This window comes from Phocoena sinus, chromosome 6 (genome assembly GCF_008692025.1).
Source record: "Phocoena sinus isolate mPhoSin1 chromosome 6, mPhoSin1.pri, whole genome shotgun sequence".
NCBI lineage: Eukaryota > Metazoa > Chordata > Mammalia > Artiodactyla > Phocoenidae > Phocoena > Phocoena sinus.
Window position 1 is genome coordinate 43,325,871 of NC_045768.1, and position 15,882 is coordinate 43,341,752.

The window sequence follows — 15,882 nt, forward strand, 5'->3', positions numbered from 1 at the left end:
CAAATGCCCATCAATAGATGACTGGATTAAGATGCGACACACACACATACATACACACACACACACAATGGAATATTACTCAGCCATAAAAAAGAATGAAATACGGCCATCTGCAGCAACAAGGATGGACCTAGAGAATACTACGCTTAGTGAAAAAAGTCGGAGAAAGACAAACATTATACTATATCACTTATATATGGAATCCAAAAAATAATACAAATGAATGTATATACAAAACAGGTTCACAGACATAGAAAACAAACTTGTGGTTACCAAAGGGGAGAGGGACAGAAGGAGGGACAATTTTGGGGTATGGGATGAAGATATACAAACTGCTATATATAAAATAGATAAGAAACAAGGATTTACTATATAGCACAGGGAATTATACCCACTAATACCCTATAGCAGAATATAATCTGCAAAAATAATGACTCACTATGCTGTACACCTGAAACTCACACAACATTGTAAATCAACTCTATTTCAATAAAAACGAAACAAAATCCAGCATGGTGCTGGAACACAAAAACTTAGACCAATCGAATAGAGAGACCAGAAATAAACCCTCACATATATAGTTAAATGATTATTGACAAGGCTACTGAGATCATTCAGTTTGGAATTTGTCTTTTCAATACTATATCCAGACATTAACTCAAAATGGATCAAAGACTTAAATGTCAGACCTAAAACTATAAAATTCTCAAAAGAAAGCATAGGTAAAATGTTGCATGACCTCGATTTGGCAATGATTTCTTGGACATGACACCAAAAAGCAACAATAAAAAATAGAAGATTTGGACTTCATCAAAATTAAAAACTTTTGTGCATCATAGAACACTATCAACATTGAAAAGGCAACACATGGAACAGGAAATATATACAAGTCACACATCTAATTCAGAATATATAAAGAGCTCCTACAACTCAACAACAAAAAACCAAACAACCCAATTAAAAATGGCCAAAGATCTTGAACACATATTTTTCTAAAGAAGATATACAAATGGCCCATAAGCACAAGAAAAGATGTTCAAAATCACTACTAATCAATATGGAAGTGCAAATCAAAATGACAATGAGATGGCTCCTCACATCCATTAGGATGGCTACTACCAACAAAACAAAGTAATGACTTTCTGAAGATATGGAGAAATTGGAACCCTTGTGCACCACTGGTGGCAATGTAAAACAGTGTGACTGCTATGGAAAGTAGTATCGTGGTCCCTGAAAAAATTAATTACCATATGACCCAGCAATTCCACTTGTGGGTATATACCAAAAATATTTGAAAGCAGGGACTCAAAGAGACATTTGTAGCAGCATTATTCACAATAGCTAAAACGTGGAAACAACCACTGTGTCCACTGACAGATGAATGGAGAAACAAAATGTGGTATATACATACAATGGGACATAATTCACGCTTAAAAATGAATGAAATTCTGACATATGCTATAACAGATTAACCTTGAAGACATTATGCTAAGTGAAATACGTCAGACACAAAAGAACAAATATTGCATGATACCACTTACATGGGGTACCTAGAATAGTCAAATTCATAGAGGCACAAAATAGAATGGTGGTTGCCAGAGGCAGAGGGGAGGGAAAATGTGTAGTTACTGCTTAACGGGTACAGTATTACAGTTGTGCAAGACAAAGAGTTCCGGAGATGGATGTGGTGATGGTTACACAACAATGAGAATATACCTAATGCCACTGTACACTTAAAAATGGTTATGATAAATTTCATATTGTATGTATTTAACCACAATCTGTAATGGGGATGGGGGTGAAGGAGAAATAAAGTCTTTCTCAAACAAAAACTGATAGAATTTGTTGCCAGTGGACCTCCCTTGCAAGAAATGTTAAAAGTTTTCAGAAAGAAAGGAAATGATAGAGGTCAGAAACTCAGACCTACAAAAGCATTAGAGAAGGAATAAATTAAGGTAAAATTAAGCCTTTTATTTTCCTTATTCTTAAAGGTCTAATGGAAAATTGTTCTAAATAATAATAGCAACAGTACATTGAGTACAGTTTATGGATAAGTGAAATGAATAATAACAATGTTATGAAGGAGCAGAAGAAATGGAATGGAATACTGTTACAAGATACCTCCACTATTCCTGAAGCAGGACAGTATTATTTGAAAGTGGACCTAGATTAGTTCGAAATTTTACATGTATACTGCAATTTTAAGGCAATGACCAAAAATAAATAAATAAATAAATCATATAAAATGCTCAATTAAAACCAGAGAAAGAAAAAGAGGGGGAGATTTTTAAAAGCAAAGACAGACATGCAACAAAAAGAGTTACAGCTATGATAAATATAAATCCATTAACCCGACTATATCAATAATCATTTTAAATTAAATGTGAATGGTCTGAACATACTAATTAAAAGAGACATGATAAGAGTGGATAAAAAAACAAACCCAACTACCAGGTGTCTACAAGAAACCCACTTTATTTTTAAATTATTTTCTATTGTGGTTACAAACATTGGTTTGTAACATTATATAAGTTTCACGTGTACAAATTATTTTTCCACTTTTGTATAAAAGCTTGCTCACCACCAAAAATTTAGTTTCCAGTCATCACCATACATCACCATACACCCTCTACCCATTTTGCCCTCCCCCCAACCCCTATCCCTCTGGTAACCACTATTCTATTCTCTGTATCTACATACTTATTTTTTGATTGGTTTGGTTTCTTCATTTACTTTGGTTTTTTTGTTTGTTTGTTTTTAATTTTTTGGCCACACCACACAGCATGCAGGATCTTAGTTCCCTGACAAGGGATTGAACCCATGCCCCCTGCAGTGGAAGCATGGAGACCTAACCACTGGACTGCCAGGGAAGTCCCTGTTTGTTTTTTTCACTCCACATATGAGTGAAATATAGCATTTGTCTGTCTCCATCTGACTTATTTCAGTTAACAAAATACTCTCAAGGTCCACCATGTTGTCACAAATGGCAAGACAAGAAACCAATGCTAAATATAAAGACACAGACAAATTAAAAATAAAGGGATATAACAAATTTATAGAACATTTCATCCAACAGCAGCAGATTACATATTCTTCTCAAGCTCACACAGAACATTAACCAAGATAAGTCATATTCTGGGCCATAAAACATACCTTAACAAATTTAAAGGAACAGAAGTCATACAAAGTTTGCTTTCAGAACACAATGGAATTAAACTAGAAATCATAATGATTTCTGGAAGAAAGCTGGAAAATCCCCAAATATCTGAAGATTAAATAAACACTAGCTTTAAACAACACATAAGTCAAAGAAGCAGTCTCAAAAGAAATTCATAAAATATTTTGAGTCAAATGAAAATATGACTTATCAAAATTTGTGACATGCAGCAAATCAGGGCTTAGAGGGAAATTTATACCATCCAATGCATATACTAGAAAAGGAGAAAGATCTAAAACCAATAATCTAAGCTTCCACCTTAGGAAACTAGAAAAAGAAGAGCAAAGTAAATCCTAAGTAAGAAGAAAAGAAATCATAAGAGTTAGAGAAGTCAATGTAATTCAATACAGAAAATCAATAGAGATTTCAATGAAACCAAAACCTGGTTCTTTGAAAATATCAATAAAACTGGTAACTCTCTAGCCATGTTAACTAAGAAGAAAGAGAAAAGACACAAATTACTAATATCAGAAATGAAAGGAAGGGTCATCACTACTGATCCCACGGACATTAAAAGATTAGTAAAGAAATATTATAAACACACCCACAAATGTTATAACTTAGATGAAATGTACCAATTCCTTGAAAAATACACTCTACAAAAACACATACAAGAAAAAATCATCTAAATAGGCCTATATCTATAAAAGAAACGGAATCAGTAATAATCTTTCAAAACTGAAAGCATAATGCCCAGATGGTTTCACTAATGTTCTACCAAATATTTAAGGAAAAAATGAAACTAATTCCTTACAATCTCTTCCAGATAACATATGAACATTTCTAACTCATCTATGAGGTCAGTATTACCCTAATACCAAAACCAGATGAAAATATTACAAGAAAGAAAAACCACTGACCAATATCTTTCATGAACACAGATGCAAAAATCCTCAATAAAATATCAGAAAGTTGAATCCAACAATGTATAAAAATAATAATACTATGGTGAAGTGGGATTAATTCCAGGCATTAAAGCCTTGTTCCACATTCAAAAATCAATGCAATCCTATGGCTCATAGAAAAATCCTATGATCATATCAGTAGATGTAGAAAAATCACTTTACAAAATCCAACACACATTCTTGAACAAAACCTCTCAGCATACCAGAAATAGAGGTATGTACGGTAGAAAAAGTAGTAATAATGGATGTCTCTGGGGGTGTGGGCAAGCAAACTTTTGGGCATGATGGATATGTTCATTAGCTTGATCATGATTATGATTTCCTAGGTGAACACGTGTTAAGATTTATCAAATTGTAAACTTTAAATATGTGCATTTTACTATTTGTCAATTATACCTCAGTAAAACTGTTAATATCCAATTAATGGTAGAATCTAGATTGTGGGTATATGGATATAGACTGTAAAATCTTGTAACACTGATGTATGTTTGACTACTTGTCATAATAAAATGTTCCCTTTCACCTCTAAAGTTTTATGAAAGTATCTTAGAATGTAACCAAGCAGGACCCTATGAGGCCTTCCCAGGATAGACACCCACCCATGTCCTCCGCCTGCCTTTTGTCTGTAGAAAAACTTTAGTCAAAGAATAAATTTAATCAGAGAATTGAGAAAATGCAGAAAGAAAGGAAAACAGTCAAGCAAGGCAAAATAATAACAGTTAGCCATTAACAAAGTCAAGGACTTTTAGTTCCTCCTCAAGGGCTATAGATAATATTCTGAGCCATGTCCTTTGAGCTGTTTTTCAGATACTGAAACCCCCACCAGGTGGAAGAAGTTAACTGTATGCTGCCCACAATCACAGAGACCCCAGACTGGTTGGAACCTCCAGGCTGATGATGCTGACTCTCAATAACCTCACCACCAACCAATCAGAAGAATGCCCACGAGCTGTTCACCTATCTCACAAATCCCTCCCTCACCCTGTCTTTATAAACCTTTCCCTGAAAGCATTTGGAGAGTTCAGGTCTTTTAAGCACTAGCCGCCCTGGACTCCTTGCTTGGCGCCCTTCAATAAATGCTGCACTTTCTTTTACCACAATCCAGTGTCAGTAGAATGGCTTTACTGCATGCCAGCAAGGAGATGGAAATTTGGTTCGGTAACAAGAACATAAAAGAAAAACCAATATTTAATTGGCAATTCCACTAGACAATCATTTGTTTGGTTTCCCAGTATATTCCTATCACAGAAGAATGACTTCTTAAAATCAGGAACAGTGCCCTGGCTGAATTTTCATCTTCCTATAGAGTTACTGTTATACTGGGGGTATGCATTAAGAGGTGACTGAATATAAGACTATATATAAAGAGAAAACTGAGAGATTACCATTTCAAAAATAGAATATGCAAGTTAGTTTAAGAAAAAGAAGAAGAAATCTGAGTTTCTAATGTTACATAAAGATGTCAGGCATAAAAAAATTTTTTAATTTGCCCAAGTACTGTAATTCTGGAGCAAACAACAAGAAAGTGAGAAGGAAAACTATAACATTAAGAGGTACGCTCTATGTTACAAATGATAATTCTATCATACAAGCCACACTATTACTTCTGCCCCTGAATTTCTAGTATTTTTGCCCTGAAAGTGCTCTTCAAATGCACCCAGTTGTACATCACAATCCCCTGTGTCATTGGTTTTAAAAAAAACTTTTTTGGTTTCCTACTCTAGATAAATGAATTATAATTTCTGGGAAGTGGTTCCAAAAAAATCTGTATTTCTAACAAGCATGTATGACTGATTCTGATGCAGCCTAGCTCTTGAAGGAAATATTAAATGCTAGATGGTTTAGCAAAGTAGGGAGGCGAACTTCAGATGAAGTCTATGAAGTATAAATACTACCACCTCCCTAAATAGGTGATACACGGGAAGGGTGGGTGGAAGGGTGTAAATAACACTGTATAAAAAGTATACTTTACCAACATCAGAATTTGCCAAGAGTTTGAGAAAAAACTCAATTCGTCTTTCTCCTTACACGAAATAGATGCTTCTGGCACTCAGTCTACATACTGTACAGGACCCAGTATAGTAGTACTGTTCTGCTGCACTATAATTAGTTTTTGTAAACTCCATTCATATATAACAATGTTTCTAAGGAAAAAGGAATTCTAATTTCCAAAGAGCCATCTCTGAAACAATTTTTCCATTATTAGATATGAAACCATCCATTTAACTCCTGTATACTAATTCATACGATTCATATGCCAATAGTGAAATTGGCTGGATTATTACACAGAAACCTAGCAAAACCATACATTTAAAACTAACAGATCCGGGCTTCCCTGGTGGCGCAGTGGTTGGGAGTCGGCCTGCCAATGCAGGGGACGTGGGTTCGTGCCCCGGTCCAGGAGGATCCCACATGCCGCAGAGCGGCTGGGCCCGTGAGCCATGGCCGCTGGGCCTGCGCGTCCGGAGCCTGTGCTCCGTAACGGGAGAGGCCACAGCAGTGAGAGGCCCGTGTACTGCAGAAAACAAACAAACAAAAACTATTGCTTTTTAAATTCTCCAAGAATTTTTAAAAATTCTAGCTATTATTCAAAGCTTCACTTAACAAAATATAACCAACTTTGATACATAAAACACTAACACATTATTTTTAAAATGTGGTACACACCAAAATTAGAGGGATCACACTACCTGATTTCAAGACACTATAAAGTTACAGTTATCAAGATAAGCATGGTATAGGTGAACAGATGGACACACAGATCTTTGAAACAGATACAGTTCAAAAATAAACCCATAAAATATAAAGTCTACTGATTTTTTTACAAACGTTCAAAGATAATTCGATGGAGAAAGGATATTCTTTTAAGCAACTCGTGCTAGAAAAATTGGACATCTGTATCGACATGCAAACAAAGAAACCCCAACCTTCAACCTATACTGCACTTTATACAAAAATGGATCCAAAATTTTACAATTACAAAAATGTAAAATATAAAATTATAAAACTTCTGGAATAAAACATAAGAGAAAATCTTTGTGACTTTGGGTTAAAGATTTCACAGATATAACTGACTCATGAAAAGCATGACATTGAGACTTCTCTGGTGGTGCAGTGGTTAAGAATCTGCCTGCCAATGCAGAGGACACAGGTTCGAGCCCTGGTCGGGGAAGATTCCACATGCTGTGAAGCAACTAAGCCCACGTGCCACAACTGCTGAGCCTGTGCTCTACAGCCTTCGAGCCACAACTACTGAAGCCTACACGCCCAGAGCCAGTGCTCCACAAGAGAAGCCACTGCGACGAGAAGCCCGTGCACTGCAATGAAGACCCAACACAGCCAAAAACAAAAAAATTAAAATTAAAAAAAAGCATGACATAAAAATTTTTTGATAAACTGGAATTGATCAAAATTTTAAACTTTTATTTTGCAAAAGACAGACTTGGAAAAGACTGGGAGAAAGTATTTTTAAATCACGTATCTTACAAAGGACTTGTATCCATAATATTTAAAGAACTTTCAATACTCAACAATAAGAAAACACTTTGGAAAAGAGTTTGGAAGTTCCTTAAAAAGTCTAAAAAAGTTACCATATGACTCAGAAATTCCACTTCTAAGTATATACCCAAAGCATTTAAAATATATGCTCACGAAAAACTTGTACATGAATGTTCACAGCAGCATTACTCATAAAAGGAAAAATAATAACTTAAATGTCCATCAACTGATGAATGGATTAACAAAATGAGTTATGTCCATATAATGGAATATTAGTCACAAAAAAGAATGAAATACTGATACACGCTACAATATAAACGAACCTTGAAAATATAAAATTAAGGGAAAGAAGCCAGAAAAAGAGGCCATGTATATTGTGATTCCACTTATTTATTTTATTTTATTTATTCATTTTTGGCTGTGCTGGGTCTTTGTTGCTGTGCCTAGGCTTTCTCTACTTGCGGGAAGCAGGGGCTACTCTTTGTTGCGGTGCATGGACTTGTCATCGCAGTGGCTTCTCTTGTTGCAGAGCACGGGCTCTAGGAGAGCGGGCTTCAGTAGTTGTGGCTTGCGGGCTCTAGAGCGCAGGCTCAGTAGTTGTGGCACACGGGCTTAGCTGCTCCGTGGCAGGTGGGATCTTCCCGGACCAGGGATCGAACCCATGTCCCCTGCATTGGCAAGCGGATTCTTAACCACTGTGCCACCAGGGAAGCCCCTGTGATTCCATTTAGATGAAATGTCCAGAATTGGCAAATCCACAGAAGACAGAAAGTAGATTAGTGGTTGCCAGAGGAAGGGTGGGGATAAATTTGTACTGACTGTTTATAGGTATAAGATTTATTTTTGGAGTGTTGAAAATGTTCCGGAATTAGATAGTGTGACAGTTGCACTATTTTGTGGCTATACTAAAAAATACTGAATTGTATATTTTAAAAGGGTGAATTTAATGGTATGTGAATTAAATCTCAACAGAAAAATAATCCAATTAAAATGAGTAAGATTTGAACAGACATTTCACCAACAGAAATATACAAACAGCAAGGAATAACATGAAAAGATGCTCAACACCCTCAATCACTAAGGAAATACAAATTAAAACCACAAGGCTTTACCACTATTTACCTATTAGAAAAGCTAAAAAAAAGTGTTTTAAATGACAATACTAAGTGCTAGTGAGAGTGTAGAGCAACTAAACACCCATACAATGTTAGTGAGATAGCAAAATGGTATAGCCACTTGAAAAGCAGTTCCATAGTTTCATATAAATTAAGTATTCCCTTACCATGGAACCTCGAAATCCCAAAAAGAAATAAAAAGTTATGTCCACACAAAAACGTATACATGAATGTTTATAGTAGCTCTATTCATAATCACCAACAACTGAAATGTCCCTGAACTGGTGAACGGATAAACATTTACAGGACATCGATACAATAAAATAGTACTCAAAAATATAGGAATGAAATACTGATGCATGCAACACATGGATGCCGCTCAAATCCATTTGTATAAGTGAAAGGAGTGAAATTAAGAAATCAGACCCCAAAAGCTACATACCACATAATTCTGTTTATATGGCACTGTAGAAAATGCAAAACTGTAGGGATAGAAACAGATCAGGGGTTGCCAGGAGAAGGGATGGGGGTTGGGTGGGAGACTACAAAGGGGCAGCAGAGGAAATTTTGAGGTCTTCATGTAATTTTGCTGTATCAAGATTGTGGTGGTGGATACTTGCTTCCTTGCATTTGTCAAGACTGACAGAACTGTACATCACAAGAGTGAATTTAGTGTACGCAAATTTTAAATGAACAAATCCGTTGATAAATCACACTCCACACAAACCTCCACCTTGAATGTAGAAGCCATTTTCCAGTAGAGGTCAAAGCACAACACAATGTTCTCAAGGCTTCCTGATGAGGTAGGTGGAGACCACTTTCATCATTTTTATTTTGCAAATGAGAAGCAACACAGTTTAAACCATCTGCAAATTTCCGGTACTAGTCAGAGTGATGAGCTAGCATTTATGTCCTTAGTTCTTGTAGTCCCACTCGCTATCAAGGTACTAGCTGCCAACAGTAGTAACAAGAGGTTTTCTTTATCAAACTAAATTGCCTATTTACACTATTTCATAAAGGAGAAATATTAAGATAAATAAGTACTTTAGAAGAAGGCTGCAGGGGCATATTCAAGAACAGTAAAATTAAAAAAAAAGAAACAATATACTACTCACACACAAAAATTAACTCTAGCTTTGGCCTGGGAGATGCATTTCATAAAGAAAAGAAATCTAATTTCTAATGGGTGTTTAAAATAGATAAAAGTATAATACAAAAACAGTGGAAGCACTGAAAATCAAACTCCAAATAAGGAAGCGCACCAGAATAAACGGACACAAAGTAAAGCGTCGGTCCTTCACCATCTCAGCAACCTAAGGACAAGTTCATTCCCGTCTTTTATAGGTCTGAGATGCTGCACAGCGCACCTAGTTTCTTAAAAAATTCAGTAACTCACTGTGACCCACAAAACCCCAAAGCCTTAACAAGCGTGACACCCTGCTGGGTCAGGTCGTGAATTGAAAACACACAACCAACCGTTCGAGTAATTCTGCCCAGGAGTTTTCACTCTGTGTTATCAGCCAAACCCAGGCGAGCCACCGGGACTCCAGGTGGTGAGGCCGGAAAGGGGAGCCGAGAAACCAGCACAGTTTAGCGGTACCCGGAGACTGGGCGAGGAAGGAAGAGAGCGTCTTCGGTCACAGCGCCTTGCTTTCACGTGCAAGGCGGCGTGCGACACTCCGTGGGCTGCCCGGGGCCTCCGTCACAATCCAAGGGGGGTAAAATGACAGGGACCAGACCAAGTCCAGGTGTGTCTCGTGGCCGCCCCTCGCCCAGCACAGCTGAAACCCGACCGCGAGAGGCAGAAAAGGGCGCCTCTGTGGAATGTGAACTCCAGAACCCTGGAGTCCACTGCGGGTCCCCTCAGCGGAAAAAGGGGGCCCTTTTCATCCCGCACCCGAGACCCCACTCCCCTCCGGCAAAAAAATAACTTGCCGGCGGAGGCCCTGCAACTGCATTCCGGCTCTATGTAATCTGACCCCAACGAGGGCGGCGGCAGGTGGCAGCGAGGGGCCCGAGGCCCCACGAAGGCTGGGCCGGGCTCCGGCAACGGGATCCCGGGAGGGAGGCGAGATGGAGGGGCAGCGGCGGTCTCGTTACCTGCCCAGATGCCCAGATTGAGCTGGGACTTGTCCAGGTTCACCACATAGTCCCCCAAGAACCGGTTCAACACGTCCACGACCACCGACTCGAACACCATTTTTCTCAGCCTTTCCTTCTTCGTGCGCCTGCCCTCCCGTGCTCTTCTGACGAGACCACTCGGTTCACCGGCTCCTGGGCGGCTCCGACCGCGGGTCCGGACGCTCAGCCCCGCCGCGAGCCCTGCTAGAGGCGGAGGCGGCCGCTCGCGCGACGCATGCGCAGCTCAGGCTCCAGGGTTGGGTCGGAGCGGGAGGCCCCGAAGGGTAATAGGGCGGCTGCGCGGCCGCCTCTTCTACGCGTTCCCCTGTCGGGCGGAGCGCCGCTGCTCTTTCTCCTCAGCCCCTCCTCCTCCCCCCCATCGCCTGGCAACGGGACGAGTACCTGGAGTTCCCAGGCGTTTTACGACCCCGCCCCACCGGCAGTCCGGAGCCGGGAGTGGAGACGAGGACGGGGCGCCAGGGGTCGCAGCGGTTACTCCGGGCCAGGAACGCCCCGCCCCTAACCGAAGAGACACGCCCCCACCCGGGCGGGGAGGTCCTAAACCTAAGTGAAGCAGGCGTCGGATTCTAGCCTTTTCTCTGTTAGGCTGGAGGCATCCCGAGGGGGTCCCAGGGAGCGCCCACTTTTTATTACAGATTCGCAGGTACAGGCAGAGCCCGGGCGTTGCCGGCTTCCTGGGTCCGACGCCCCTGAGTGCCTCGGTGCCTGTAACTGCCCCGCCCGGCCCTCCGAGCGCTTGGCGAGGACGCGCCGTTGGTGTCTTAGCTTCCCGGGCTGCAAATCCAGAGAGGGAAGTAAAGAGTGAACTCTGGGTTGTAATTCCACGCCCCCTTCCCTGCATCTGAGATCACACTCTTTTTTGGTCAAGTTATGTAGACGGAGCCGTCTTTCATTCTTTAGAGAGTCAACCGGCCCGGAAGCTGCGGAGCGCCTTCTAAAAAACACTTAGATACCCCTGAGCTTACACAGAATGGCTGACCTTAAAAATTAGAGCGCTTTCAGACCCACTCCCTCCCCCGCGTTTGGTCTTATATAGAAATAGGGCCAAAGGCCTGAGGTCACAGAGATGCTGGATGTGAAGTTTGGAGAACTATAATTAATAACCCTCTTAAGGATTTAAGATGTAGGGGTGTAGTTTAAACTTTTTCTTTCTGCATGGTAAATGATGACTTTCTATTCTTGTATCATTTTAGCGCATTTTGTGTATAGTCATCCAGATTTTTTAAGGTTTAAAGGTTTTCCTTTGCAAGTAGAATGCCTGGCAAATACAGTGTAAAATGTTATATTTACATGAGTTTATGAATTATTTTTATATAATCTCATATTTGAAGGGCCTTTATTATGTCACAATTCAATCTCTCGGTCTTTAAGATAATGAAGCTGCAATGCTAGGGATTCGTCCAAGGTGACACAACTAATTTTCTGCAGAAACAGATGGAACCTGTTACTTCTGGCTGACTCCACTCCACCATCCCACCTGCTTCTCTTGCATTTGGCTAATGACATTGGAAATCCAGCTCAGAATACCTGAACAGAGAAATTAATAGAAGCTAAAATGCCTAGAAAAAGGAAAAGCTTTCTATAATCAGGTATTTTGCTACTGTACTATTATTAATAAGAAGCCAGATATACAGTAGATAGAAAATTCCACTGTTATATCTAGCACCATAAATTTAAAGTACAGGAACTTCTAGAACTCACTCCAAAAATATGCCTTAAGTGTCTTGCAAACACTTCACACTAGTTTTCTACAATCCATGAAAATACTGTGGAATTGGGGTGAGGGAGAGTCTGCTGCTGAAATTTTAGAAGTATCAGCTTTTATTTGCTAAAGAGAACAATGAGGAAAATTCTGAGAAACTGTTGGAAATAAAAAAGAAGACACATGTTGTAACTGAATTCTTATCTAGTGTTAGGTGGACATTTTTTTCCCTCCTAATTGTAATTCCTCTGTCCACAAGTTAATGTCATTGCCATGCTGCTCGTCCTTATCATTCCCCATGTGAGGTCACTATTGTGGAACTAAGCTAGATGTTCAGATAACAAAGCCATTGAAATACACCAGGTTCCTGAAAGGTTTTTTGGAGGAAAAGGTCGAGAAGATGGCCATTCTACAGGACTTTTCCTGACCTAGCCTGATAAAGCCCTGCACTCCTATCTCAGTTAGCAGTTTAAAAATTATAAACGAAAATTAAAGTCCATAGAAAAAAGGACAAGAAATAAACCAAAATGTTAAAAAAAAATTATAAACGATCAAAAGTCATTTGGATATGTGTTCCAATCCTTAAGAAAAAAATAAAAGAGAGAAATTTGTTAGAAGGGAGACACAAGGAAAAGATTAAGAAATTTACAAGAACCTTACCCAGGTAGTGTATGTGAAAATTTAAATCAACACGATCTTTCAAAAAGGCAGTTTGTAAACATGTACAAACTGACATATATATATATATATATATATATATATATGTGCACAAACATGCATATGACTTAGCTCAGCAATCCCACTTCTTGGGATTTACTCTAAGAAAATAACTATAAATATTCAACAAGCTATCCCACAAGCACATTCATTAAAGCATTGTTTATAATAGCAAAAAATTAGAAACAATCTAAATGTCCATTATAGGGAACATGGTTAAGTAAACACACACACACAATGAGTTACTATGCACGTTTTAAAAATGAAGATCTATACTAATATGGAAAGAAGTCAGTGATATACACTTATGAGAAACAAGGTGCAGAATAATATATCAATTATATAAATTGTGGATGTGTTTTAAGTGTGCAGAGAATATATATACAGAAAGAAATCTAGATGTATGCTCACCAAATGTTAACGGTGATTATCTCTACCTAGACAATGAGACTTCGGATAATATGTATTTTCTCTGTTCTCTCAAGCTTAAAAAAATTTCTTTTACAGTGAGCATGTATCTTTTTTCCCAAAATAAGAAATCTGTCTAAATAAAGTAAGAAGATAACTACGAAACAAGTATAATAACACTTCTCTTACTCATACTAATTGAAATGCTTTTAGTCTAAAACAAATCAGCTTTGGAGATTTTGAACCAAGGAGATTGAGTTTCATTACATTCAACTATATGCTGTATACTTGGAACATTAAAAAAAAAAAAGGAAGATGTAAACTTAATTTATTCTTCTAAACTGGTGAAGAGGGGTGTACTGGAAATGTTATTATAGTGGATATTCTTTTGTAATGCTTCGGGAAACTGCATATGCACATGGATGAATTGCTCTTCCTAGAATAACAGCCAACTGAAATTTGTAAGCAAGGTCCCAATCTTGGTGGAGAATTGATATACAAACATATGTGAATTCTCAAAAGTCAGCCAAAAGAATTGAACAGACATTTCCTGAAAAGGATATACAGGTGGCAAATAAGCACATGAAAATATGCTCAACATCATTAGCCATTGGGGAAATGGCTGAAACCACAAATGATCTACCACTACATACCTATCAGAATGGCTATGAAAAGAATAAGGGATAACTCAAAATGTTAGTGAGGATGTGGAGAAACTGGATCATTTATGCATCAGTGGTGGGAAAGTGAGATGGCATAGTCACTCTGGAAAACAGTTTAGCAGTTTCTAAAAAATAATAATAAAATAAATATGCACCTGCCAGCTGAACTAGCAGTTATGCTCCAGGACATTTATCCCAGAAAAAGGGAAATATGTGTTCACACAAAAACTCATACATGAATGTTCATAACAGCTTTATTCATGATGGTCAAAAACTGGAAACAACCCAAATGTTTTCCTACAGATGAATGGTTAAACAAACCATGCTGTACACCCATAACATGGAATACTACTCAGCAATGAAAGGAATAAACTATTGATACATGCAACAACTTGGATGGATCTCAGGAGAATTAAGCTGAGTGAAAACTATGATTCCATTTATAAAAAATTCTTGAAATAACAAAATTATAGAAATAGAGAACAGATTAGAAGTTGCCAAGGGTCAGGTATGGGGTGGAGGGATAGATGTGGCTACAAATGGATAGAAGGAAAGGACCTTATGTTTTTGGAACACTTCTGCATCTTGATTGTGGTAATGATTACATATAATTGCATAAAACTGTACACACACACACAAATGAGTACACATAAAACTGGTGAAATCTGAATAAGCATTGGTACCATGAATGGTACCCATATATTTATTTCCTGGTTTTGGTATTGCAGGATGTTACCTTTGGGGAGCACTGGGTGAACGGGATGTGGGAACTCCTTGAAATTTTTTTGCAACTTTCTATGAATGTATCAATATACTTATCTTGAAACAATATTTTAAAAGGCTCTGCTCATTTGGGGTCCAATAAGGGATACACCTGAGTATCAGCTGAGCCTGAGTCAAGAGATTCCACATGGTTCTTTAATATCCCTACACAGGATACTTGGTAAAATATTTGTTGACTAAAAAGAAAGTGCACAACCTAAAAGTTGAGAATTTGACAGACATTCTGAGGACTTCAAGCCTGGGACACAGCATCTCAGATAACACTAAGAAACTGTCCCAAAGAGGCAAGGGGGAGAGCCATTATATATAGGAGTTTTTGCAACAAAAGACCAAGTAGTCGGAACATCAAAAGATTACTGTTAATAAAAGAAAAGTAGCTATCTCAAGTTAAGGAACTTAGCACTTTTCTATGTATGGGAAGATGCAAGGGTCTGGGCTCACTAAAACCATTCCTTTGATATGCACCTCAGCTGCCTGGGGTCAGTATCCTGTGTTTTCTCACCCTGAGTTTCCTCAGGGTGCACCGTCAGGGGATAGCTGCAGCAGCTGACTGCTAGATGGACTTGGCAGGGTACAGCCCCTTTGTCTCCATCCTGAGTTCCCTCAGGGCTCACCACCTGGGTGGCTGTAACGTGATGGCTTGATGGCTGCAACATCCTTTGTTTACTGATACGGCAGGTAATATTTTAGTTCACATATTTGAGAAAGAAAAGTATCTGAATGTGATGTCTTA

At 38.7% G+C, this 15,882-nt stretch overlaps 1 protein-coding gene across 6 annotated transcripts in view; it reads right to left on the reverse strand.

Moving 5' to 3' along the window:
• Positions 1 to 11,142, reverse strand: part of VPS13A (vacuolar protein sorting 13 homolog A) — a 236,934-nt gene extending 225,792 nt beyond the window's left edge. For all 6 annotated transcript variants that reach the window (XR_004350289.1, XR_004350290.1, XM_032634365.1 and 3 more), the window contains exon 1: positions 10,836 to 11,142. Coding sequence is in view for 4 of the 6 variants with exons in the window: in XM_032634365.1 (XP_032490256.1) it covers positions 10,836 to 10,935 (100 nt within the window). In the remaining 2 variants the exon portion in view is untranslated. The remainder of the gene's footprint in view (positions 1 to 10,835) is intronic.
• Between the last annotated feature and the right edge of the window lie 4,740 nt (positions 11,143 to 15,882).